A 26,037-nucleotide genomic window follows, 5' to 3' on the forward strand; every position below is an offset into this window, starting at 1 on the left:
GCTGGGGAAACAGGGCACTGAGGAGTTTAGACAGGGGAACAGGACAGCTATCCCAGGGAGCTCCCCGACCAGTGAGAGCCATGGGCTGCCCCTTTTCAATTATCCCAATCCCCTAGGACAAAAGAGTGGGAGACAGAGTCAAACTCCCTTTTATGTCCCCATCAGGAGTCAGAGATGAAGACACATTCCCAGTAGTTTCAAGTTTATTATTTTTAGTTTCACTCTACTCACATCCAAACAGCTACAGCTTCCCCCAGACCAAATCTCTTTTCATGACAGCAGATTCATGCCTCCACACGAGTTCTGAGGGGTCTGGGGAACTTCAGACTCTTGTCAGTTAGGTTGGGCCCCTCCGTGTTAAGGGGGCCTGATAGCTCCTACAGGTCTTTGCCACATCTATACACAAAAGCTCAGAAAATTTCTTCAGCATTTGGGACCCTGGTGTTCTGTAGCTCCAGTAGCCGCTGTACAGCCTCGGCCAAGTCCCGTTCCCCAAGTCGACGATTATCTCGAGTCCGAATGTTCACTGTTTTCTTACTCTGCTCTTTCTGGCCAACCACTGCAGAAAGAGGGGAAGTTTGCGAATCTCAGGGCAAATTTATCCAGAGGATATCTCCTCTTGCTATGCAGAAATGTAAGAGACCGAAATCTTTAGGAAGAGCAGAGCTCAGACATGGTTCCGGGAAAGGATATATTTAGCTATCTCTTGCTCTCCAGGTTCCCTGGTCATCCTGAGGAGATAAAGAAATATTCCAGACATTCTCTTACATGCCTTATCACTTCCACTCAGGAGCCCAGGGGTCAGAGATAGTATGGTCAGCCAAAGAAAGACAAACAGATCAAGAAGCAGATCCAGAGAGAGAGAGAGAGAGAGAGAGAGAGAGAGAGAGAGAGCGAGACAGAGGGGGTGTGTGTGTGTGTGTACATTACAGAAAGGGGAGGGTGGCAGGGTGGATGACACATGTGCAAGTCCACGGGATCATGGGCAGCTTGCTCCAAGGCTGGCAGGATGAGTGGATGTGTAAAACTAGAGAATCAGGTAATCTGGCTGAGACGTTCCTACCCCTTGCCTTCAAGACAGAGCTCTGAACCTTGGAAAATGAAAAAAAGGAGCAAGGTAGGCCTAGACTTTTTTTCTTAAGGCCTTTTTCCTCATCCCTTAGGGCTGACTCTATCTAGGTCTAGAATAAGCAAAGCTAACTAATTAATGCCTTATTAACCCTTCCTGTTCCTTTCTGATGCTCCCTTGGCTAATTACTAACAGACACCAAGAGCTAGGGTGGGGGTCAGAAGAAAACTGTTCTGAGGGTCAGAGGTGCTGGTCAGGGGGTGAAGGAGCCTAGGGCCCAAATGGCTCAGGAGTTCTGAATCCTGGCTCCTGCCCAGCTCAGGTAACGAGCTGCAATTTACCCAAATACGCGGATGACCAAACGTAGTAGACAGGAAAGAACAACATACAGGCCGAGTGGAAGAGTGCAAGGCTCCGAGGGCTGTGCTGACCCGGTCTTACCGAACTGAAAATTGTAGTGGGCAAGCTGAGCCCGGCGGATCCTCCGGCCAAGGGTCAGTCCGGAGTCAGCGTCCAGGTCGCCAACCAGTCCTGCAGCTCGCAGGCTCCGCTGTGCCTGGGGCAGAGGATCATTGACAGGAACCTGATTTAATGGAAGGCTGAGGGGCTAGAACAGTCTGATGCCAGTTTTCCTCAAGCTCCCCCATCTGCTCCTCCTTCCTCTGCCTCAAGGCTCTCCCTTCTCAGGGACAAACCCTCCTCACTCTCTACATTGAGGCCTCTCCCCAGGCCCCCAGCCTCCTTGTCGGCCTCCTCCTGGAGCCAGGCCTCCCTGGACTCTGCCCGTTTCTAGACACCACTCTGCCCAACCAGCTGCTCAACTCTAGTACTGTCCATATCCTTACTTCTCTCTAGAGAGGAAAAATAAAACAAACATTTCTCCAAGCCCCCTTTTGTGCCACGTGCTCAGCTGTCAGCATTTAACATTTATTAATTTGAGTCCAGTCTTGTGATTCCAAGTGCCGTGCCCCTTTCACTACCCCATGTGGCCTCTGCTACCCATTGCTCGTCCCCAGCCTCCCTATTAGTCTTGCTTTAGCCCCCATCCTCACCCCCAACTCCTCACCTCCCTGGCATATTCCTCTTGCTCAGTCCCCACAGGTATGACCACCACCTGGAATGGTGACAGCCATAGTGGCCTGATTGAGAGAACAGAGGAAGGCAAATTATTTATCCTGGCTCAGACCCCAAGAGTGGCTGCAGGGAGCAGATTCTAGAAGGAAACAGAAGCTGGAGTCTGAAGGGAGCCAGGATGTGGAGCACGCACTACCTGGCTTGAGGGCCAGAACAGGAATCGAGGGTCAGAGGTCTCACCATTTTCCCCCGCAGCTTTCCGCCAGCACTCCCAACATCCTTTCCACAGAACCTAGCACTGCTCGATGAATGAGGACTGGACGCTCCAGGGCCCCCGCCTGCCTTGGAGGGAAAGACGGGGGGGTGGATGGAATGGAAAAGTGTCACACAATGTACACCCAAGATCACCTTCCAGTTTCCAAGAATCTTCAGCCCTGGCAAGGGAGGGTGTGGAGGATGTGGTTTAGTTTTTAGGGTCAAAGGCAGAAAGGGAAGTTGTCCTCCACCTATTCCATGGGCCAAGGGAAAAGGGGACAGGACAAGGTTCTGTACCCCTTGTACTGGAGGTCAAATCTCAGGGGCAGTTGGAAGTCAAGCTGGATTGTCCCACACTGATGGGGCCGACCCAGGGCATCGCGGAGGTGCACGTCAATCTGGAGGAGACAGAAGGGAGGACATGAGAGAAACCAGAACCAGTATCCTCCATTACGCATGCCACCCCCTTCTACCTAGCCACATCCCAGGCTGTGTGGAGAGACGTGTCACCCAGCTGCATCGTGCTGTCCGTCACTCGCTGCAGACTCTGGCGGTGGCTCTTTCCACTTAATAGTGGTGTATTATTAGGGAACATCAACATTCACATGAATGGCCCATCCTCACCCTGGCCTCTCAATTCCTTGAGTTCCTCATCTCAGAGACCTTCATCCGCGCCCACACTATGGCTACGTCCTTCATGCTGTCACCGCCCAGAACGGCTGCACCTCTGAAACAGTCCATCAGACACCTGCTCTGATTACTATCTCTTGTCCTTCCAGCTCTGACAATTATTCCTATTAATGGCTCTTCAATCTCTCGGCTCCTTAACTCATTTTTCTTCCCATTCACAGGCCTCTCAGCCTCTCCCACCTCTGTTTCTTTCCCCATGCAGCTGTAACCAGTCTGCCTGGTTCCCTGGTATCACTGTTCTTCTGTCACATCCACATGGCAAAACCCCACCCTGGTGGCACCCTCGCCTCCCACCTCCTTGGCCCTGGAACAGAAGTGCCCAGTGCTGCCCAACACGCCACACACCACACAGACGCAAAACCAGCAATTGATGCAAGTCGCTGTTGTGAACCTCAACTGAACCCTTGCTGCTGCCTGCAATCCTTTGGCTGCCCTAATCAGCTCTGTGTCCTGTTCTCCTCAAGGATTTTCAAGCTTTCTCCTCTCTTCCCATCTTCAACCCCCTCACTGACAACTCTCCTATTCCCCACTCCTATCTCAGCAAATGATCCTGCCTCCTATCTCATGGAGAATTCTGATAGTTGGTATCATGACATAGGAAAATGTCTCAACTTCTGTCACCACACCTATAAATATCCTGGCACCTACCCCCAAGCCTTTCCTTCTACCCCCTAAACAACAGCACAGGTGGTTCTTTCTGTGGAGGGCTCTGGATCCCACCCCTCAAGACTCCCCAGAAACTTTCCTCTACTGAAACCCCTTCTACAACTTCAACTTCTCCCTGACCCAAACAGGCTCCCTCTCATCACAGCATTTAAACATTCTCAAGTCTCTCCCTTCATCAACATCTCTTTGGATCTGCCAGCTACTCTCCTTTGCCTTTATAAGAGCGAATGTTCTTGGAAGTGTTAGGTTCATTTGTTCACTTCTGACTCCACGTCCAGTCCCCATTTTACTGAAAAATGGACCCTCAAAACCTAACAGCCTTTTCACTAAATCCAGCAGACACTTTACAGTCCTTTTTCCCCGACTTCTTTCACCTCTTCCAACTTGCCGTGTGAGTTTTTACTCTTCGCCCCAGCCTCTGCCTACAACGTTCCCTCCTGAAGCACCTTTTTACTTGGCCAACGATTACCTTTCAAATCGGAAAGAGATTCCTATGGGAAGCCTTTCCTGACCCTCCTGAGTAACGTGCCCCCTTAGTACCTACACAGCACTGATCCCACGGTGCTGAAACACCCTATTTACCTCCCAGAGCCCTCACCAGACCTAAGTTCCATGAGAGCAGGAGATGTACTGCTCTTCTTTATATCTTACACAAATTTAAAAACATTCCTTCATATCTATTAAACAGTTAATAAAACAAAACAAAAAAAGGAATAAATAAGACTCTGACCACGGTCCCCAGCTTACCTTAGGCCCATAGAAGGCACCATCTCCAGGGTTGAGGTCCCAGGGTTCTCCAAATTCTTCTAGGGCCTGTTGAAGGACCTTTAGAGGAAAGGATACAAGAGAGGAATATGTCGTCTTCAACTTTATGAGCAACAGATCCCTCTAGTCCCCCACAGTGACCCTCTCAGCACATGCCTCTGCCAGGGACCCTGATTCCCATCTCCCCTCTCCTTCCATCAGAGATTGGTTTATCTGCCTCTGCTTCCCTACCACCTGCTCACCTGCTCAGCCTGGTCCCAAAGGCAAGGCTCTCCCAGGAAGCCAGATGGCCGGGTAGACAGTGCCAGGCGGAAAGAGAACCCAAGGACAGTGTAGACAGAGCGGAGGAAATCAAGACAGCCTCGGATCTCTGCTTCCAGCTGGGGGAATAAGGGCAGGTGAGCTGCGTGCTAGCTAGAGCTCTGGGGTGGTGGTAGTTTGGGGGAAAAGAGGGCAAAAACATAAAGGAAAGGTTGCGATAGAATGTAGCTAAATTATTGTATATAAAGAGGGCAACTGAGGGTCAGGAATGTTGGCAGTTCACAAGGAGAATGCAAGGCGGCTTAGAAATGCTTTGGTGGAGCTGGGGAAGGGCCACCTGATCGGGTGCACAGAAGATGTGAGCGTCATCCTGCTGGAAGCGCCGCAGCCGGGTCAGTCCCCCCAGACTGCCAGAGGCCTCGGCCCGGTGCAAGGCCCCGAAGTCGGCCAGTCGCAGGGGCAGCTCTCGCCAGGATCTGGGCCGGTGGGCGAACATCAGGCTGAGTTGGGGTGGGGAGGAGTCAGGGCCACAGGGAAAACTAGCCCCTGAAGACTGCTCCTCCGCCCAGGCTGCTTGCTTCCCTTCTCTGCACCATCAGCTAACGCGCTCTCCAGCCTCGGCATGCCTGAGTCCTGTCAATCCCACTCACCACAATCTGGGCCCTGCCTGGTTCAAAAGTGAATCTCAGTAACAACAATAATAGACATCACTTACTGTGCCCCTGTTCTGTGATAGGCACCGAACTGAAAGAAGAACCTTAGACAGCAACTCCAAACCCTTGATATTACACGTGAGGAGACTGAGGCTTAGGGAGGTGCAATGATTTTCCCAAATTCACATGGTGAGCTAGAGGGCAGATTCAAGACTCAAATCAGGTGTTCCAATACGATTCCAAGTTTTCTACAACTTAGTATTGAGTAACCCAGCTGCCTAGCCCTAGCCCTGGGAGGACCCAGGTCTCCTGGATGCCAGCTCACCAGTGCGCAGGGCAGTTCATGGGCTTGAGGGCGAGCGTGTCTGCGGGATGGCTGGTAGAGTGGTCACTCTGGGAGCCGGCATGGCTGTCAGAGCCTGGGGGCTGCAGGGCAAACATGTCTTCCCGGTAATGCTCCCAGTGCCCTGACAGTTCCCAGAGTTTCGTAGAAAACAGGGTGGGGGTTTTCACTTCTGAGAAACCACGGCGGGTGTACTCGGCCTAGAGAGGAGGGTACAGACATGGAAGGCCAGAGTGACTGGGGGGAGAGGAGGCAGGATGGCGGCTGTGTGATTCTTCTGGGCCCTCAGGTCATGCTGAGCACAGCTACAACCTAGTAAGCACCATCCTCCCTCGCTATGCTTCTCACTGTAGACCACACATTTCTAGGCCCTTGATAAAGGTTACTAGCACTTTACGATATTTATGTTTAAACTTCTAATCCCCCTCTTTTAACACCTGGCTTCTTCTAGGCCCTCAGTCCCTCCCCAGTCTTCCTTCCCCTGAACATGGGTCCTCCTTACCCTGATAAAAGCCACGAGTACATTATACACCCTTGTCCCTCGAGGCAGGAAGAAGCAGCTCCCGGGGCTCAGTTCATGGAAGAAGAAGAGCTCCTGTTCCTGGAGTCGGGACGGCAATGGTCACTTCAACGGGGAAGCGGGGGCTTGGGAACCCAGAAGAGGTAACTGACCAAGCTGCTCAGTCTGCGGGATTCCGAATCTACTCTCAACTTCACAGTCAGGTTCCTGCATCTCTCTCCAACCCTTATCATCACCCCCACCCTGCCCCCATTTTCCCAGTCTCTGTACCTTCCCAATGCGCCGGTGGTCCCGTAACTCTGCTTCCTTCCTCCACTCTTCCCAGGCCCTCAGCTCCTCTGCAGTGGGGAAGGAAATCCCTGACACTCTCTGCAGTGTCTCTGGGGTGCTGGAAAACCTCCATAAAGATGATGAGTTCTGTGGGAGGACAAAGGGAGTCAAAGGGAAGATGATAACAACCTCTCTTTCAATCCTCATATGATACTCTGAGCATAAGCATCACAGGTATGACACTTGACAACGATCCCATCTCATCTCTCTCTCTACTTTTCCCACCATCACCACCAGGAGGATGGCCACCGCCATCCTCCAGACACCCCCTGCCATGTTTACCACCCTGGAGGTGCCCGAGCCTTGATTTCTACGTATGTCCTGCTGAATTCTAACCTTACCCTGCCACCTCTTTTTGTCCCCATTCTCACTACCACTGCCCTACCAGCACCCATGTACTTTGTTCCTTTCCCTTCTAATCAATGACTGCTCAGGGAAGTAACCCTAAGTTCTGGTCAAATATTAGTCTATCCATCCCCTTATCAATCTCCCATTCAGCTGCTAGAAAACTCAGTCTCCCACACTAGGTCCTGTTCCTGGATCCATGAAATTCAAATGCCTCTGCTTGTTCTTTCCTTGAACAATTGTATGGTACTAATAAGAAACAACCTGCATTTTACAGCACTTTTAACTTTTCCTCAAACACTTTCTCTTGTGTTAGTTGGTTTTGTCTCTTTGATGTGGATTTACTGGTAGAACAGGAATCAACAGCTTCATTTTATAGATGGGGAAAACGGGTAAGGAGATTTACCCAAGGCCGTATACTTCATCAGTGGCAGAGACAGGGCTAAGAGCAGATGTCTAGGTTTTCAGTCCAGGGCTTTCTGCTCTGCATATCTGCCTCTCCCCTCTCTCCCTGCTCCTATTCCAACTAATAGCTCACCTTGCCCAGGAGCAATATTTTCAGAAAGGGCAGGCCTTTGACTTCAGAGTATTCTCTCTGTGCCTGTCAAATGGTGTTCCACACTGGCTCTCTCCACAGAAGCTTTCCCTACATGACCGTGTCCAGCCTGTTCATGCCCTCCCTCGCCATCTCCCTTAGTGCTAATGTCTGACTATGGACTCGGAATTGGCTTCTGGGCCCTGGCAGGATGTCCAGTATCTGTCATCAGATGGGGATTTCTAAAAGGCAGGGACAAAGTTTCTTTCTATTTCTGGATTCCCCCCTCAGCTATCAGAGCAGAAAAGGGGCTGAGAGAGAGGATCACCTTCCCATTCCCCAGCTCACTCCAGTGAAAACAGGAATCTCAACCTAACCCAGCCCTCACAACTGACCGTTAGCAGCTTCAGGCCTCCAATCTGTCCAGTATGCCGAAGGTGGGGGCCTCTGCACAGATCAACCAACATACCACACCTGGGAGAAAGAAGGGGCCAGTTAGTGATTTCCAGGTTTTTGAGCTTCTAGGATTCTCCCTCTAGGGTGTTTAGCTGACAGAAAGAGACATAAAGAACTATTCCACAGAGAAAGCAATGGAAGATAAAAATCAATTTCCATTTCTTTTTTGGGAGCAACAGATTACCTTCTATCTTCTTTCCCTTATCCCATTTCTGGCCTTCTTTAGTGCATCCCCACCTCTCCCTGTTTCCCTCAATCTTGACAGCTCTCACCCATATACTGTTGCCGTTGGACCTGTCACTTTCTCCTCGATCAGGTGAAGCTTAAAGGGGTTATCCTGGAAGAAGGGAAGAGTGAAGACAAGTCTTTATTCCCACGAAGAAGTCCTGAGAGAGAGCCACTCCTTCCCTCACGTCTCTAGATTATCCTCCTAAACTTGTGTGTCTCCACCCCACCTTGAAGAGCTGCCGAAGCTGATCCTGGGAAGCCTCTAGTCTCCGGAAGGGTTGAGCAGCAGCTGCAAGTTCCTGACAAATCCGTTCCAAAACAGGCAGCTCTGAGCCCTTGATTGTCCTGGAAAGATGAGGGTTGGTTGGCTTCCATCCTCTAAGGAGCATCACCTGGGTGTTGGCCAGGGGATGAAATCCTGCCTTCCAAAAACATCTAAAATTATTGGCAAAGACAAACAGACTAGGGGAAAACAAACAGGAAATCAGGTACAAAGTTTACAGCTGGAGCAAAAGCTCTCTGTACGAAATTAAATGTTGTGTGCAGGCAATCTGGATAAAGAAAACTAGAGCAACAGTAATGAGGGATGAAGTAAAAGTTGAAGAATTCATAAAAGCTAGAGAAGGTAAGTTTCAAGCAGATTTAGAAAAGGAAGGACATGGACTAGTGGAGAAAGTGGTGCCTATGTCACAGTTGAGGCATGGAGGGACCTGCCCCAAGCTTTCTTTCTCCTCCAAACTGAACATGCCTGAGGCCTCAGAAAAAGGTCTCAGAAAACACCCCAGGAAAGAGGTATAAACTTTCAGTTATAAGATGAATAAGGTCTGAGAAACTAATGTATAGCATGGTGACTATAGTTGATAAATTCTGTATTGCATAAGTAAAATTTGCTAAAAGCAGATCTTAAGCATTCTCACACACACAAAAAAAGCATGTGATAATTAACTCGATTGTGGGAATCCTTTCACAATGTATACATGCATCAAATCACCACGTGTACACTTTATATTACAACTTTGTCAACTATAGCTCAAAAAAACAGAAAAATAAAGTAAAATATGGTGAAATCTTTGAAAAAGAAACCACCCCAGAATCATTCTCCTCCTTCCTTGCACTACTCACCGTTCCTTTCCAAGGAAGAAATCATGGTAAAAGCCACATCCTGTGCTTGGACCTTGGCAGAGGACAGCACCTAGAAGTTGTTCAGCTGCTGCCCCCAGGACATGGGTACTGGAGTGCCAGAATACCTGGGTTCACAAGAAAGGAGTTCATGAGTTCATAACCTTCTCCTTTAGCCCCTAGCTCTCGGATCCTCTCCTCAGAGAAGCTGGCATGAAACCAGTATGAATAACTATCACAAAATGGGGAACCTGACTTTGGGGTGACCACTAAATAGTAAAACGAAAACAAAAACAACTGAATAGAAAAGAAAGAAGGCCACTAGAAACAATGCACAGAAGTGAGTAAGCCTCACTCCTCAGTGCTTCCGGTTCTAGAGCATAGTAGGAAGCTAGTCAGTTTTCATGCCATCCAAGCTGACATAAAAAAGTGGAGATGAGGCCAGGTGATGTGCTCGGTTGTGCAAGCCACATTAAAATTAAATATATGCTACAGATGACTTATAATGCATGTCTCAAGAGTTGGAGGGCTAACGTGGCATTATTATCCTCTATTTTCAACTTTATATCTCTCCCTTTCACTAGCTCAGTGATCACTGCTTAATAGACCCAGGCTAAGTAAAAACTTTCACCCTAAGTTTCCAGCTTAGCCAGAAATAATCAAGACAAGCAATCTGTGGTAGGCCTCCCTCCCAACTGCAAATGGAGAAACTGAGACAAAAGAAATAAATGCTAGAAGTGCCCACTTAAACATCTCTTAGTTTAGTAGCCACTGTATCCCTGATAAGGAAGAAACTTACTGCTTTCCCCTCTGCAGAATCGAATGTCAGAAATCTGAGGTCAGAATCTGTCTCTAAGGGCCGCTCCAGATCATAAGGTTCTCCATTCACTTGAGCAGCCACTGCAGTATCTGCCAGTTTAGAACTTCAGCAGTGGGGGATGGGGAAAAAGAGAAAAACAAGGTTACCATCCAAAGGGGTAGAGAGGGACTAATCTCTTAGCAACTCCAAACTTGAAAGGGGAAATGTGTTACCAGAGCAACAGAACCTATCGTTTTTTTCCCCGATGCATAATAGAGAAAGGGCAGAGACTATGAAACTAATGCAGATAAAAAGGAATCAGCAGGAAAAGCTGTCTTGATGCGAATGGAATAAACGTACAGAGCTCTTTCCCTGCTCAAATCGAGAAAGTACAGAGATAGAAGGATTATCCTGGTAGGTAAAGAATGGGCCTGGTACCTGATCTGCTGGGCTAGTTGGTAAGGGGTTGTGTTCCATGCCACAGCATCCACTTTCTGGCCTCCAGGAAGTGATATCTTAATAGTCCGGTGTTCCTTCTGTGCCATGCTTGCTAACCTCTTTACCTGAGCAGTCCATAGCTCCTCAAAAAGGCCAAGCCGCTCTACCAACCAGTGTGGAGGGGTCGGCATAGCTGCCTGGAGGGAAAGATGTTAGGAGGTAACACATGTCCCACCATTCCTTCTTGGGATTGGGGACAGTGGGAAATTAGAACATTTAAGTGGCCGTGGTCCTAATCCCTAGTCTTTAAAAGGACTGGGTGATAACGGGTCCTAGGCTGGGAGCCCTAGGCCCCCAGGCTGCTGACCCTAGGAAAAAGATGGCGCATCTAAGGGCTAGGGTAGCCGGGTCTGGAGACGCAGGGCGGGAGTAGAGGGGGTCAGGCTGGGTTGAGAGCCTACACTTTGGGGTTCCGCTGGGCAGGGTCCAATGTGGTTCGGAATCTTTGGGTACCTCACGCACCGTGTGCAGCCCGCAGGCTTGTAACCCTGGGATCCGAAGCCGCCGCCACCTCTGATACAGCCCCATTTTCCTTCAGACCCGTCCTACATCCTCAAATAAATGATCGCTGCTTCTCCATCGCCAGATTCCTCATTGGCTTCCGGCCCAACAATGTCCATGCCTATTGGTTATTACAGCTGCCACTCCAGTCTGGGACCACCTCCAGGAACTCCGAAGAGGTACACCCCACACAGCGCGAGCAGCGATGCGGGTGGTTCCGGCTGACCGGAAGACCTAAACTGTTACACATATGGGCAATTCCCAAGACCTGCAGTTTCAGACCAAAGTAGCAGTAAGATATCCCGCGGCTTTGAGGGCAGGGGCAGGAAAATTCTCCAGAGTGCGAGTGGGAGAAAAACAGATTAGAAAGGGTAATCATTTTCTTTTAACCATTAAGTTTTCTTTTACGTAGTCTTCACTGGCAGGTAGGAAACAGGTAAAAGCATAGACTTGGGGACAAGACAGACCTAGTGTAAATCCTGGATCGCTATGTAATTTTGGGTAAATTAATTTCTTCTAAGCTTCAATTTTCTTATCTATAAAATGGGAATAATAGTTATCATTCTGAATTGTTGAGGTTAATTTTATGTAAATCGTTTAATATACTGCATGGTACATAGTAAGGGGCAACAATAGCTACAAGCTATGAGAACAAATGAATATAACCGCTTTGGGGCTAGAGCGAAAAATCTGCAGAGGGCACTCCTTGGAGTCCCTTCATACTCATCGTGCTTAAATAGGGACCTTAGAAACCTCTTAATCTTACAGATGAAGAATTTAAGGTCAGAGAAGGTTAAGTGGTTTAAGGCCAAACAGTAAGCACTGACGCTGGATTCTGAATCCACATCTTGTACTCTTCTACCACACCAGACTTTCTCTGGTAATAGAGTTTACTCCAATGCAATTCCCTCTTCACTTCAGAAAGAAGTGCCTGACCCTAGAATCTTAGCTCTCTGCTTCCTACACAAGACCTTTGCCTCTCATTCCCATCCTAGCTCTCAACTTCCTTTATCCCTTCTCTTCCCTCTCCCTGCTATATCCAGAACACAGGACTAGGTATATTTGATTTGTTTTACACAATAAAAATTGAAACACAACCAGATATGTAGTAAAGTATGAGGGGAAATGGATTTGGGGACAGCTGTGAGGTTCTCAGTAATTCCCATTAGTCCCCTCACCTGGGGGTGGGGCTGGTTGGAGTTGGTTCTCAAGTTTCCAATGGTGATGTTATCAAGGATTGTGGAGGAAAAGCTGTCAGAGAAAGATGTTTAATCTAAGTTTCCAGAGGTTCTGAGAGAGGCAGCAGTTGATCTGAGTCACAGGCACCACCCTGGATCTTGGCTCCATCTTCTGGTATGTTAGACACCCTGAAATACAAAAAGAAATAAACAAGACTGTGGAAGAGGAAGATTACTTGTGTGTGTGTGTGTGTGTGTGTGTGTGTGTGTGTGGTTGGGAGAAGGTAGGGAGAATTTTTAAATGGCATTCAGAAAGTCTGACAACAGGCAGAACTTTCCCCATGGCTCTGCACCAAAAGGGACAGGGGAGTGTTACATTGCAGGCAACAAATTGGTAGCTGCTCAATAAATAATTATTGATTTAAGAATGCACCAATCACTGTACTGACTCGAAACTCCAAAGTATTGATATACTGATACACACCTTCTTCAATCATTCTACCTTGTAAGGATAGTAGAGGGATGGTGGAATAAGTAGATTACACTGTTATGGTAGCTCCCGGCACTCATCCCTCAAACATTTACTGACTGCTTACTGTGTGCAATGCACTGAGCTGAGTGCTCAGGAAGTGCCAATCAATCAACTACTATATCATCACCTATGTAACCTGTTTTGCAGTGGAGGGAGGAAGGAAGGAATGTCAAGTTATTCCATTCCTCCGCATGGCAAGCAAGCCAGCAAGCAAGCAGACAAAAGCAAGCTAGCTAAGGCCAACGCATTAAGCACTGGTTCTTCACAGTGATTTTGATCTATGACTAGCATGTCTCAGCCTCGGAATTTTACTATGTGCCAAGTGCCATGCTTCACTATCTCATTTAACTCCTAGAACCCCGACAAGTAGTAGCTCTTCTTACGCTCCCTTTAAAACATTGAAAAGGACTCTCAGACAAGTCAAGCCGCAGTCCATCTGAAACCAAGGCCGGTGTTCTGCCATGCTATGCTGTCTCTCAGGGACCAGGATAATCATAATGCATCATGTTTGGTAGCACAGCTCCTTTTTTTCTCTCCAGGGTACACTTCTAGGAGCCTTTGGGGCCTAAGAGATCTTTAATATAGGGTGGAGAGAAAGGTCCAATAAAAAGCCAAGAAAAGAGGCAAAGAGGCATCTTACCAAATATCCTCTACCACACTAAGGTTCAGAAAAAAGAAAAGTTTAGGAAATAATGGCAGAAGATTTCACAGAAGTCTAGGGAAAAGGGAATCCTCAGTAAAGGGTATACTAGACCCTTAATCAATTTTGGGAAATTCTCAGCTTTACTCCACTTTTAGAATAGACATCCTGTTAGCTAAAGCTTTGGTTGAGGAGGTATTGTTTTTATAACGTTAAACTATTTGTAAGAATTCTCTCCATTGAAGGTAAAGTACATTTCCCACTTGTTATCAGGATCAACACATTACCTCCAAATCTTAGTTTTTAGAAGCAAAATTTCCCTGCACCAAAGAAATTTTAAAAGGTATTGGAGGTAAAAGAGAGAAATGTAAGAAGGTAAAATACATAAAGAAAGGTTTACATCATTGCCACCAAATGCTTTTGAGGCCCAAAGAACTAGCCAAGTGGTTAAGCCTACAGGAGGTACTGTGGGGAGTTTAGGTTAAAAAAAAAAGTTTTTTCTTCCTTAGTAATGAAGATCTAGGACGCAGCCAAACTTTAACTTTGCTTTAAAGATGCTACAAAGAGAAAGTCCAGCCAACTTTGCTGAATAAATCAAGAGGGGGAAGCTTCCTACCCAGAGCATGGGGATAAATTGAACTTTGAAGACAAAACCTTAGGCTCACCTAAAAATCTCTACTAACATTTCCCTTTCCCAAGACATTTCTTGAGTCTGAGAAACAAGGAAACAGCCACCTCCACCCTGCCTTTTAAATGACCCTGGTTGGTCAGGTCAACACCAACGGAAAAATATGAAGTCTCCCAAACACAGGAGTCAGTGCCAACTTAAGTTTGATGCTGAAGTAAAAACAAAACAAAACAAAACACAAAAGCAAAGAGCAAAGTACTCTGAAAGAAGGCCCTAGCTACATCTACGGAAGACTACATACAACTATGGCCCACTACCCCAAAAACCAAGATTTGAAATTAATACTTCACTAATCTCTACTGCCTTTGACAATGATTGGCTACCTAGAAAATGGGACCTTAAGTATTGCCTCATGTGGGTGCAAAGGATTCCTAGCCAGGGGAGGAGAAAACAGAAGGAACTGGATGCTGCCCATCTCCTTTCTACCCATTCCAACTGAAATACTCCAAGAAAAATGTAGGAAGTTTCAAGTCTTATCTCCTTCCCACAAATTATGTGGCAAAGGACTTAATTCTCAAAAAGAAGGGGATCCAATGGGGAAGGGAAAGGAAGTAATGTGGTTGGAACATCTAATTTGCTAGGAACCCCAGCAGATCCAGGGTGTACTGGTTTAGCCAACACCCTTTTAAGTCAAACACAAACAACTGCAGCTGTTATTTGTTCTGTTGGCACTGCTCACTAGCCCCTCCACCCATATCTGTGTTCTCAACGTTTGATTCTTGCCACACTGATAACAAAGGGAAAGGATAGGAAAAAAATAATAGAACCGTAAGGTAACTGTAATATGTTTCTAGATAGATCTCAGCCTTCTTATCCCCTTCCCCTCAAACTTGTAACTAAGCATTAAAGGTTTCTTCTGTCCTCCCCCAGCAGTTCGTCAGAAATTGATATTTAATTTTACATTGCACTTGCTCCTTTCCTTTAAAGCATTATGTGCTTCTTTCTACTTCTATGTGGGGGGAGAACAGGATGTTTACTTAGGAGCCATCTCACTTATGGGTATCCCTCTTGCAGCTTTGTCTATGCAGACTCAATGAGTTATTACTCAGCAATTGTGAACAGCAGCTGACCGGACTTGTCCATACAGTTACTCATAAACAAGTATGAGAAACGCCTCAATACCCTAAAACCCATTCAGATAGTGTTTGTGTTATTCTGTCTACATACATGAGGGGGTAACTCATTCTTTCTATACCATATTGGCTTAAATAGAACAATTTTGGGGAAGTTATGTATTTTCAACATGCCCAGAAAGGCCGATGAGGAATTCTAAAAGCTGTTGCTTCCTTGGGGTGGAGACAGGAATCAGGTGGGCAAGTCGAGGTCCCAACTGGGGACCAGGAAGTAAGGGTGAGCCAGATTCCAGAAGCAGCTAGCATAGTGGTACGCCCTACCTGCTGGGTGTGTTCCTAGGCTGCTGCTATTTCTGAAGTGTCTGGTGACACATCTGTAGCTTCACGTATTCAAGGCTGCTATTTAGAGCATTCTATCCTGCCAGTGACCTAGCCTGGTCTAGACGCAGCAACTCTCTTCACCCCTTAAGCCAACATTCCATTTATTAAGCCTCACTGGGTTATGAAAAAGGGATGGGGCAAGAGAGAGGGGTTGAGTGTAGCTTCTGTATGACAGACTGTCAATATGCAAGAAGGGTAGATGTGGGCAAAGAATTGGCCAGAAGGATCCCTATCACCACTACCCCAATTTTATGTTTGCTTTAAAAATGCTTCTTCACTCACAACTGTACAACTTTTTGAAGACATAACACAAGCTACCATCCATACAGTATGCCCACTTCATTACCAACCATTCCCTGAACATCTTGATCTCACCCCACCCATCATCCCTTTCAAAATTGAATTTCATAAAGGATCAAAGAGAAAACCACAAGGCCATAAAGATCTCAAGAGGCTCAGACTGCCTTCAGTGACACTGAGTGCAGAAGTCAAAGGGGACGACAGCTGGACAAGATCAGTGCGAGAGGGGAAAAGTCAACCACACAACAAAGGAAACCATACTTTATTAAACAGGAAAACAAAAACATAATTTTGGGGGCAAAGAGATTAAAAAAAAAAAAAAGAGGAATGGCTGGAAGAGAGGAAAGGGCAAGTGGTCACAAGGAAGGGATGAGACGGGTGGTCTGTGGCATCTGTGTTTGCCTTAGAACCGTGCAGGCACACACACCAGCCCCTCTACCCTCCATGCACTCTTAGACCAAAAGCCAATACAACTGTATCTTCAGAGATATATCCAGGCTTTTCTTCCTGCATTCTGTAGCTGGTTTCACCTTCAGCCCTGGACAGTCATGTAGGGTCTTTGCTGGAGAAAATTTAGGTCTTTCCAACCATAGGCCTGTTCCACAAAGCAGCAGTTTCAACTCCTGGAGAAGTTCCCTCCTATTTGCACTCACCAGAGAAGCCAGGGGCCCTTGGTCAAAGCCCCAGATCTCAAAGAAAAATGTCAAACCTTTAGAACTAGTTATTTTATTAAATGATATTAATACACATTTCAAAAGGATTTCATTGTTGTTGCCTCTAAAGCATGTACTTGTTTTGTTTTCCACACTGAACACGTGAGAATATCAATCCAACATATCTAATTTTAATCTTAACAGGCACCCCAGCCCATTCGAAAAAAGGGGGGAGGGGGAGGAGGGGAAGAAAAAAGGGGAAAAAGCAGTAATTTACAGCGGCTTCAAAACAGTAACAGCTGAAGCTTAATTCTGCATGAACCAGTAACTTCAAGATTGATAGTGAATATTTTGCAATTAGAAGTTTAGCATATTCACATTATCTAGATAGGTTTGCTGTACCATATATATCACAAACATTGTATTCCTGGGATCGGAAAGGATAAAAGGCCTATTCTCTTATCATTTTACCCTCCCTGGAAACAAACCAAATTCTAGTTATTCTCAACTTTTGGGAAGGCAGAGGGGAGCAGGGAGAGAGGTTTCATCTAAGCTGACTGAAGAGTAACTCTTACAAAATACTTAAGGACTCAATTTCTGATACTGTATCACTGTGTTTTAAGTGGTACCAGTGTATTCATGACCCCCACCGATTCTCTGTCTGTGATTTTACAGTGAGCACCAAGGACGTTAGTAACAACTTCACATATTCTGCTTGCATATGAATCATGTCCTTGCCAAGATACACTATGCTATGCTTTCTTTAAAAAAATCTTGTTTATTTTTTAAACTCAGGTTGAAATACAAAAGTCAGAGCACGGAGTTTTAAATCACAGACACAGAAAGAATAAAACCCCTTTGTTTCATGTTATGAATACCAGAATTGTCTTTTTTGTTTCACTATATCACATATATACATTGTTGTCTTCATTTACTGCTGTAGACAGATTTCCTTAAAGTTAACAACAGCTGACAAGTCACATACAAATCCTCACTTCCATCTTGAAACAAATGCATTGAGGATTTTGTGGCTTAAAAAAAAATAAAAAAACACTCCACCAAAAAACCAACCCTTAAAAGTCCATCTTTTAAACTGTACAACAAGGTCCTTCTTTCATGGATTAGCTATCATGCTTCTGAGGACAATAGCCCTGCCCCAACATTCAGGAAGCCACTGTCCTGACAACCCCGCATTTTCTGATAAAATCAAATGGTCAGAGAGCCTTTTCAAGTAAACACTACTTTTAGCTTAAACGAGAGCAGCAAAAAGAATTCACATTCTTTTATTCTAGAATTTAAAAAAATCCCACTTTCCTGCAAAGGAAAAAAAAACCTATCTCAGTTTCGAGTCAGAGAGAACTCTCCCTTTCCCTCCCCCCACCCCCACCCTCACACTCTCTTATACTTTTCTCTAAACAAATGTCTTAGGACTCAATATAACTGTACTGTTTCTTTGCTTTGCTACACTATATACCCCACCCCACTTACAAGGTCATGGTATCATGCATTTTTTGGGGGGGAGAGCTACAGGGCAGAAAGGCTTGAGAAGGTCAAAGAAAGAAAGAACAGTTGGCTTAAAACCAGAAATGCATTAGGAAGATGAATGACTTGCAGGATCCTAACCAAAGAAAACATGGCGAGCCCAAATAAATAATATGGAATAAATTACACAAAAACTCCCCCACTATGATGCACACCTGGTTTAAGCTGCTCTTTATCTGAAACGCTCTTTATCTGAAAAGCAAGTTTATTCTGAGACAAATAATCATGTTCTGTCACTACACTACCCACTCTCTCCCATCTTTAATATTTCGCTGGAGGAATCCAAAGCAATCCCCATACTTCCTACAGTTACTCCTATACTAACTTGGAAGAAAATATAGAACTTGCTAGAATTTCCTTTTCTTTTACTCATCTGGCTGGAGATGACCAGTGTGTACCTTGGGGTAACACACTAAATAAAAAATAGTAGTAAAGCAACATTTGCCTTTCAGTGTCCCTAGATAAAAACACTCAGAATGCAGTGATTGTCTTTTTCCCAGTACTAGTTGTAGAAATACAAATAAGAAGCCTTTCAGTTCAGGGACAAGAAAAGCACTCTTTTCTCGTGGAAAATGACTAAGGGCAGAAACATTATTTTCTATTGAGTGGGAGGTGAGGTTAAGGATTGAGCCTTGAAATGTGACAGGCTGCGATCTGTAGAGTGGGGTAAATTTGAATTTATCAGGTCCTCCTGTTTCTCTGTAAAGATACATATAATAATATCCACTTGTCACTAAGACAGATCTAAAGAGGTATAATATAAAGAAAGATGCTACTGAACTTCCTCCTCTGAAATACCAAGAAGAGGGGTGAATACAGGACTAGGTCAAGGGGAAAAGAAAGATAAAGACAAATATTTCCCTTTCCCTTGTAGTTAACTTTTGCTGAAAACTACCAACAAATGTCACTTACGTTAGGGAGGCACCATGGTAAAAATGTCTACTTCTTATTAAAAAATACAGGGATAATATTTGATAACATTTCAGTTACACCTTCATATCAATTGTCAACTGTAGTGACTTTCTTTCTGGCTAAAGCAGAAATGAAAATTGAGGGAGGAAAAAGTCAAGAAAGAAAAGCAGGAAGCAAGAGTTTGGTGCAAGATGTGTGAAACTACCTCAGAAATGTTTCCTTGTTTATGACAGATAGGCAGGTCACAACACACCATTTAACAGTTCCTTTCTCTAGCTCTCAATATTGTAGCTACTCCTTATTTTAACCTTTAAATTATATCCAGCCCCCTTTCTTTCACTCCAAGTATAAAGAGGAAAATTTTTTACTAGGATAAAATGAGGTCCGTTATCTCCTCAAAGTTACTGCCTGATAGTACTTTAGAAGAGGAAAAAAAAGAAGGAAAAAAAAGCTTTAGATTTTAGGAGAGAGGTAAAGAACTCAACTGCAACATGCCTTTAAAAACAAAACAAAGCAGAACAAAACAACTTGACAGGTCCAAGGTCTCCCACATTTCTCCCCTGCAACATCTCCTGGCTGTCAGCAGGCCACAGAGCATACAGGGAAGAGCGCCACACTGGTTACAGCAGTAACGGAGCTGGAGAGAGAAGGGGACAGGAATCCTTCCACTGACTACTTTTGACATGCCAAGCCCAAAATAACATCCCAACATTGCACATGTTATTATCTGTACTGATGGAAGTTTTATTTCAAATGTAATAATACTCTTCCATAGATGGGGTAAGATAAGAGCTGTTTTCCTCCCCACCCCTCAAACCCCCAGCCAAATGAAGTGGCTTTGGTTGTGTTTCTTTGCCCCCCACCCCCTTAAAATACAAACAACTTGGAGAAGGTGGGTGTAAGTGCAGTGGGAGGCAGGACTGGATGGAATAGTGAAATGTGAGCATATGCACATGGGACTTTTTAATTTGGAAGGGAGGTCCTCTGTCATAATAAAAAAAAGAAAAAATAAATCAAAGGAGGGAAAACAAACAAAAACAACAATAATAAACCAAACTCCTACTTCCAATTCTCTCTAGACTGTTCAAAATGCCTTTCCCTTAGTTTCCATCAGTACCTGGGAGGGAAGAATGGGCGTTTTGGTGCAAAGAACGGAGGGCCCCTAGCGAAAGGTGGCCTGGGTCTCTTTAAACTGTGAAAAGGGTCTCTGCTGAGAAAAGGTTCCCTAGGCCGGAAGTCTGGCCGGGGACTCCGCAAGATCATACCACTCCGGTTGATGGCGTCTCTGTGTGAGGGACCCAAGGGGGGGCCGCTGCTGTTGCTGCTGCCTCCCCCACCTCCTCCTCCATGGGCTGGGCCCAAGTGCTCCAGAGAAAGGGAGGGTAGGCTCAGGCTCTCACGTACACGGCTAAGGCCAGGGCCGTTGAGGTCCCGTTGGGTGGGGCCCCCATGGTCCCTGGGTCCTGGGAGCACCCCAAAATGATCAGCCAGGGTCCCCTGAAGGAGGGAACTATGGTCCTTGGGAAATACTGCCACAGCCCCCGCCACTCCGTGCTCTGCCAGTGGTGGGGTTGGGAAGGGTACAACCCCAGAGTGGTCAACAGGAGGTGGAGGAGGAGGAGGAGTAGAAAAAGGGACGCCACTCCCGCCACTGCTGCTATGTTCCCCAGGGGGTGGAGGAGGGGGTGGGGTGGGGAAAGGAACTCCGCTGTGCTCTCCAGGAGGAGGTGGGGCAGCATGGGCCAGGGCTGCCTCCTTTGTGAAGGGGTTCGAAAGATCCACAGAGGGTAGATGAGTGGGTGCATCTCGAGAGAAGATACCACCATGATCCTTAGGAGGGGCAGGTGGGGCAGATGATGGCCCCACTGGCTCTCTCTGGAAGGGTGTCCCATGTTCCAATGGGGACGGGGGGAGATGATGCTCAAATGTTGAGTTGAAACTGTTGGAACGAAAGCTGCCGACACTTTCCTGAAATTGGGGTGCTCGTTCTTTGTATGGTGCTGTTTTAAAGCCAGTGAGGCCTCCGCTGCCCCCACCCCCAAGGGATGCCAACTCAGAGGCACTTGAGGGGCCATTGTCAAAGGAGCTGCCTGAGGTGCTCAGATCAAACCAACCCACCCTTGAAGCCTCACGCCCATGTCCTCTATTTCCCTTCCCAGGAACTCGGATGGACTCTACAGTCTGTATTGGCTCCCCTGACATCCTCCTATTGGATGCATTATGATAACCCAAGGTTTCTATAGGGGCCCCCTTTTCTTCCGTACTATCAGGCAAGTCTAAGCAGGAGGAGGAGACTCGGGTCTCTATGCGGTAGTGCTCTTCTTGTTGCTGCTGATCAGTGGCTGTCAAGCTGGGCTGGGAGAGGTTTGAGAGACTGACACCATCACTTGAAGTGCCCTTGCTGGGGGCCTGGCCAAAATGTTTATCATCTGAGGGCTTTCGTGAGGCATTTTTAAGCATATTCTTAAACTCAATCGTCGATGTGGTGGAAATGGTGGAGGCCAGGACTTTCTCCACGCCTGACGTGGGTGGGTGGCCCGTGGGAGCAGCAAGGGTATTCTGCGGAGAGAAAAGGGAACGATGTGGAACTGGGTGAGGAGAGTCTGGGTACTGCTTCTGTGGCAAACTGAGATGCCCAGTGGTAGACTGAGACAAGCTATTGTGGTTGGAGTCAGGGGTGAAAAATGAATCATTCTTACTCGGTGATGGTGACCGGTCAGACCCAGGTTCATTCCCTCTTATGCTGAAGGCACCAAAGAGCCCAGGGGAAGACGAGAGACGGTCACAGTTCTCACTAGAGTCCAGGAGGGCCCTTACAGATGGAGGGAAGGCAGACTTTACCCCAAATTCTTGGCCCCTGTGGCTATAACTGGATAAGATGGGCTGGTACTCGGTGGTATCAGAAAGCTTGCTTGATTTCAGGATAGATTTGGCTGGTTTCTTCTCTAGGTTCATCATGGCAGAGGGTGGAGGCCCTGAATACTCAAAATCTCGGTAATCTTCATCTTCCTGGAAAGAAGTATCTGGATAGAATTTCTCCTGTGAAGAGTCCATCAGGGAAGATGGTCTCTCCATTCCATCAGAAGGCTGCTTATAGGGTGATTCACTGCCCAGGCCAAAGGGTCGATATGTAGATACAGAATTGGAGAGCTCTCGGGGGTAGCTTTCCTCTCTCCCAGGGGGTGGTGATCTTGTACTGCTGGGTGTTGAGGAACCAGGGCTAATGATCTTAGAAAGCAGGGACATGGTATCTACACTGCTGGATGTGGGCTTGTCCATCATCTCATCCTGGGTGGGTGTCCCACTCCGTTCATCCCGCACAGGGGTTCCATCAATGTTGTCGATTGATGTGCTAGTAGGGCCACGCTGGAAGTCTGAGGGATGGCTTTCTGCTGGGGCACTGGATCCCAAACTGCTCAGGATTGGGATGTTTAAGTTTAAGCCACTGAAACCAGGATTACCTTTTAAGAAGTTGTGGATCTTCATTTCCAGGCTTGGGGAGGTGGACTCTGACTCCAGCTTTGGCTTGGAGATCTCTGAAGATTGGCACATGGCAACTTCAGTAGGTGGGGCAGCAGGGCTAGTATTGTGGGTACCTGTAAACCCCAGAGTGTTTGATGGTAGCTTGAAAGTAGAGCTTGGGAGCCCTGGGCTTTGCCCAATTGAGGCCTTGCTGGCTGAAGTTGAAGAGACTTCAGAAGTTGATGAATTAGGGGAATAGCTGAAGCTTTTCGGAATAAAGGATTGGGTATTGGAGGGCAGATTTCTTCCTTTTATGCTAGAGACTGTGGTGTTGGCAGGGGAAGCTGAAGTGCTCTGGGGTGCAGCTTCGCTGGATGGAACTGGGTTCCCAGTAACACTCTGAAGTAAAGATGACAGGCCTGTAGAAACAAAGATTAGAGGAGTTAAAAAGAACTCCCTACCTTCCAATGAAAACAATGTAGGCTAATTGGATATTCTCATTCATTCCAGTCGGAACTAGATAGACATTAAAATATGAGATCAAAGGGAATCCAGACCAAACAAGTAATGGCTAAATGTCATAGAAAACACGGGACCTATTTATCAATATTAAGAAGAGCAAATTACTGAAATGTTTCTAGTAGTCATGAAACAAGTCCAACATGGCAAAATAAAAGGCAACAGGATGGGGGAGATTTTAGTGTCAGAATCATTCACAGCTTAAACAAGACAAAGCAGGAAAAGAAAGGGTGCAAAATTACTTTTAAAATAACACTTTAAGCCAGTATTTCTTAATGTTTGGCCTGTGGAACTGTTTCTCTAAATGCAAATAGATATTCTGCCCTATCCTTCCTTTCCAACCTCCACAACTGTCTCTAACAAGTTAACCTACACTGTTATTCTCAGGAGAGAGACAGCAATATGCAAATTGCAGGAATTTATTTGAACTGGGACGCTTTTTTTCAAGGAGCATCTCTTGCCGCATTGGTGTTATCTTTGGGGAAACAAAGCTTTGGTTGTAAAAATTTTAGTTGTAAAATGTAGCAATTATAAATATACAAACATACACCACAAAGCTTATACAGCTAGACCACTGGGGCACTGATTCTTTCACAAGAAAACATACAATCCCCTTCTTATAGCTTGGAAAATTCAAGGATTATTCAGGCTGACACTGATGAGATTCAACCCCACTCACTGACAAAACCTTCTCAGAAGCACTGACAAAGAATTCTTTGGGGCAAAGAAGACTGAAGTTCACCAAAGCAAACTGCTCTTGCAGAAAAATGCTTGGAAAAGTACTTGATAAAGAGATAACAGAAGGTCCTTTAAATTCAATCACATTTTGGAAATTTTCCTCAATTTCTGATCACAAATGAAAAGTTTATGTATACTTCACCTGAATTTATAGCTTTCAGTCATACATTAAAACTGTTCCTTCAAAATGATTGAAGGAAAATATTTCATATGATACTTCAATTAATGTTTCTTCAAAATTTCAATTTTTATCCTTATTTGCTAAGAGATTTAAGGTCTTAAGAATTTTAAGGTTGCTCCATCCTTGCAACATTTTCAAATGCCATCAACTTCTAAATAATGATGCATGGCTTTTATTATTATCCAGTGTTTGATAATATCCAAATAATTGAAATATTGTTTATTTCAGTTATTATCGCCCTGAAAAAAAAAAAATCCATGTTTCATTTCCAAAAAGGTCCCTGGCTATATAAATTTCCCCTTCCTAACAGTTTGATTTAATTCTTAGTAGTAACTGCTCCTACCAAAACCTGAAGTCTTCAAGCACTGGAAAGTGAGATATGATAATATCATGATTTAAAAAAGATATTTCAGTATTATCTTTCAGCTGTTGTGAAATAAATTCTTCAGAAGACCATCTTCTTAACAAAGATACTACTCAGATTTCTGGTAATAGGTGAAATAGTCTCTTACCGCTAAATATTACTTTTCTTCAATCTTAAACCATAGTCTATGGCCTCTGCCTACTGAAGTCATTCTTTTGTGCTGAAAATCAGTCAATAAGGGCTATGGGTGACACATTCAGAGCAAAGTTCTAAGAGATCTCCTTTACGGTCTTTGAAGAAATTATCTATTTAAGTTGCCGGACACAGTTCTTTTAAAAGGCAAAGAGAATTCCACTTTCCATAAGGAACTGAAAGGTGACAAACTGCCCTGTTATTCCACAAAGCTTGTTTCCTGAGATTCCCACTTTTCATTTTGTCATAACACACCTAGTTCTGTTCAAATTTTGCCTGATGAGAAGGTCCACATGATACTATTGTAACAATCTGCTGAAAGAAAAAGCTTCTTCTTTAAGATCTAAGTATTATATCTATATAAGAAGTTAAAATACAAGTGACTTCAAAATTTTTACTGTAACTATAGGATGGTGATAGAAGAGGGAGTGGAAGGGAGAAATCATATAAACATGCCAATCTCTCAAACTAATTATCCCTGAAATCAGTAGTAAGAGATGCACTGTAGCATCATCATCAATTCTTTTGCTGGTTCCAATATGTAGAGCTGTGGATTACTATTTCATAGTATTTAGTTATGTGTAACAAAATTCTCTTACATGGTAAGACAAAGCTCACTATAATACAGTGCCTGGCGGATCCACTTACAGAACAGTTTAGGAAATAAGAAAATTAACAGATACCTGTACTGCTGCTCTCTATTCATATAAAGCAGGATCTCAGCACCACTGACATTTGGGCGGGATACTTCTTTGTTGTTGGGACTGTCCTATGCATTGTAGGGTTAAGCAGCATCCCTGGCTTCCACCCCCTAGAGGTACAGCACCCCCACCCCGATCCCCGCTGTGACCAACAAAAACGTCTTCAGACATTGCCAAATGTCCCCTGGAGGCTCCTGGTTGAGAACTATTGATAAAGAGTAAGTCACTGTATTGAAGCTGTAATTCACTGCATAATTATACTGAGGTTGGTATCTGGAGGGTCTGAGAACAAAGAGCAAGGTAAGCTTTATGAAAAAATGTTAGAAGCAGACAGTTTTAGCACAAAACAAGATACTTAGCAAAGCTGAAGAGAGAGGTTCAAATAAGGTAGCGATAATAGCTAGGCAGAAAATTAAAAAAGGTATGATATCTATAGAGGCCTCTATAAAACATTAGGACATAAAAAAAAGAGATAATCATGTCTCATAAGAGTTCTGATAGTAGATTGATCTTTCTTACTGTCTTTAGCTTCAGTTAACATTAAAATGTGTAAACCTCAACATGTACTAACTTATACTAAGAGGTTGGGATACATGGTGTAAGTGAAAGAATACTGGACTCCAGTCAAGAAATCTGGCTTTTAGTCTCAGCTCTTCATTGAACAGACAGATGTGTGATCTTAAGCAGGTCACATCACCTCACTGAGTGTTAATTTCCTCACCTGAGGAGGGTATCGGACTAGAGGATATTTAAAGTCTCTTTCAGCTTTGACATTTCAGAATTCTATAAATGTCAGTTTGTACATGATAAAGAGAATAATGAATTAACTGTATTATATATTTCATAGCTTTGGATTCCTCAGAAATGGAATCCA

General features: G+C 45.3%; 2 protein-coding genes across 7 annotated transcripts in view; both read right to left on the minus strand.

The window, feature by feature from the left end:
• Positions 1-185: 185 nt before the first annotated feature.
• TARS2 (threonyl-tRNA synthetase 2, mitochondrial) lies at positions 186-11,183 on the minus strand. Its single transcript, XM_061186050.1, has 18 exons — positions 11,069-11,183; positions 10,547-10,743; positions 10,109-10,232; positions 9,313-9,437; positions 8,418-8,535; positions 8,235-8,299; positions 7,902-7,980; positions 6,567-6,713; positions 6,279-6,377; positions 5,759-5,976; positions 5,118-5,280; positions 4,762-4,899; positions 4,502-4,579; positions 2,696-2,796; positions 2,384-2,485; positions 2,136-2,208; positions 1,511-1,625; positions 186-559 (listed from the first exon to the last, which is right to left on the minus strand). The coding sequence occupies exons 1-18, from the start codon at positions 11,132-11,134 to the stop codon at positions 411-413; spliced, it is 2,157 nt and encodes a 718-aa protein (XP_061042033.1). The 5' UTR covers positions 11,135-11,183; the 3' UTR covers positions 186-410.
• A 6,770-nt stretch (positions 11,184-17,953) lies between these two features.
• Positions 17,954-26,037, minus strand: part of RPRD2 (regulation of nuclear pre-mRNA domain containing 2) — an 82,078-nt gene continuing 73,994 nt past the window's right edge. For 2 of the 6 annotated variants that reach the window (XM_061183549.1, XM_061183548.1), the window contains 2 exons: positions 22,468-22,887; positions 21,387-21,565 (listed from right to left, as the gene is read on the minus strand). In XM_061183549.1, coding sequence (XP_061039532.1) covers positions 21,477-21,565; positions 22,468-22,887 — 509 coding nt within the window. In that variant the 3' untranslated portion in view covers positions 21,387-21,476. Of the gene's footprint in view, positions 22,888-26,037 lie in introns of all 6 variants that reach the window. The other 4 variants (XM_061183546.1, XM_061183547.1, XM_061183544.1 and 1 more) reach the window with 2 other exon arrangements.

Source organism: Eubalaena glacialis, chromosome 3, assembly GCF_028564815.1.
Source record: "Eubalaena glacialis isolate mEubGla1 chromosome 3, mEubGla1.1.hap2.+ XY, whole genome shotgun sequence".
NCBI classification, from domain to species: Eukaryota; Metazoa; Chordata; class Mammalia; order Artiodactyla; family Balaenidae; genus Eubalaena; species Eubalaena glacialis.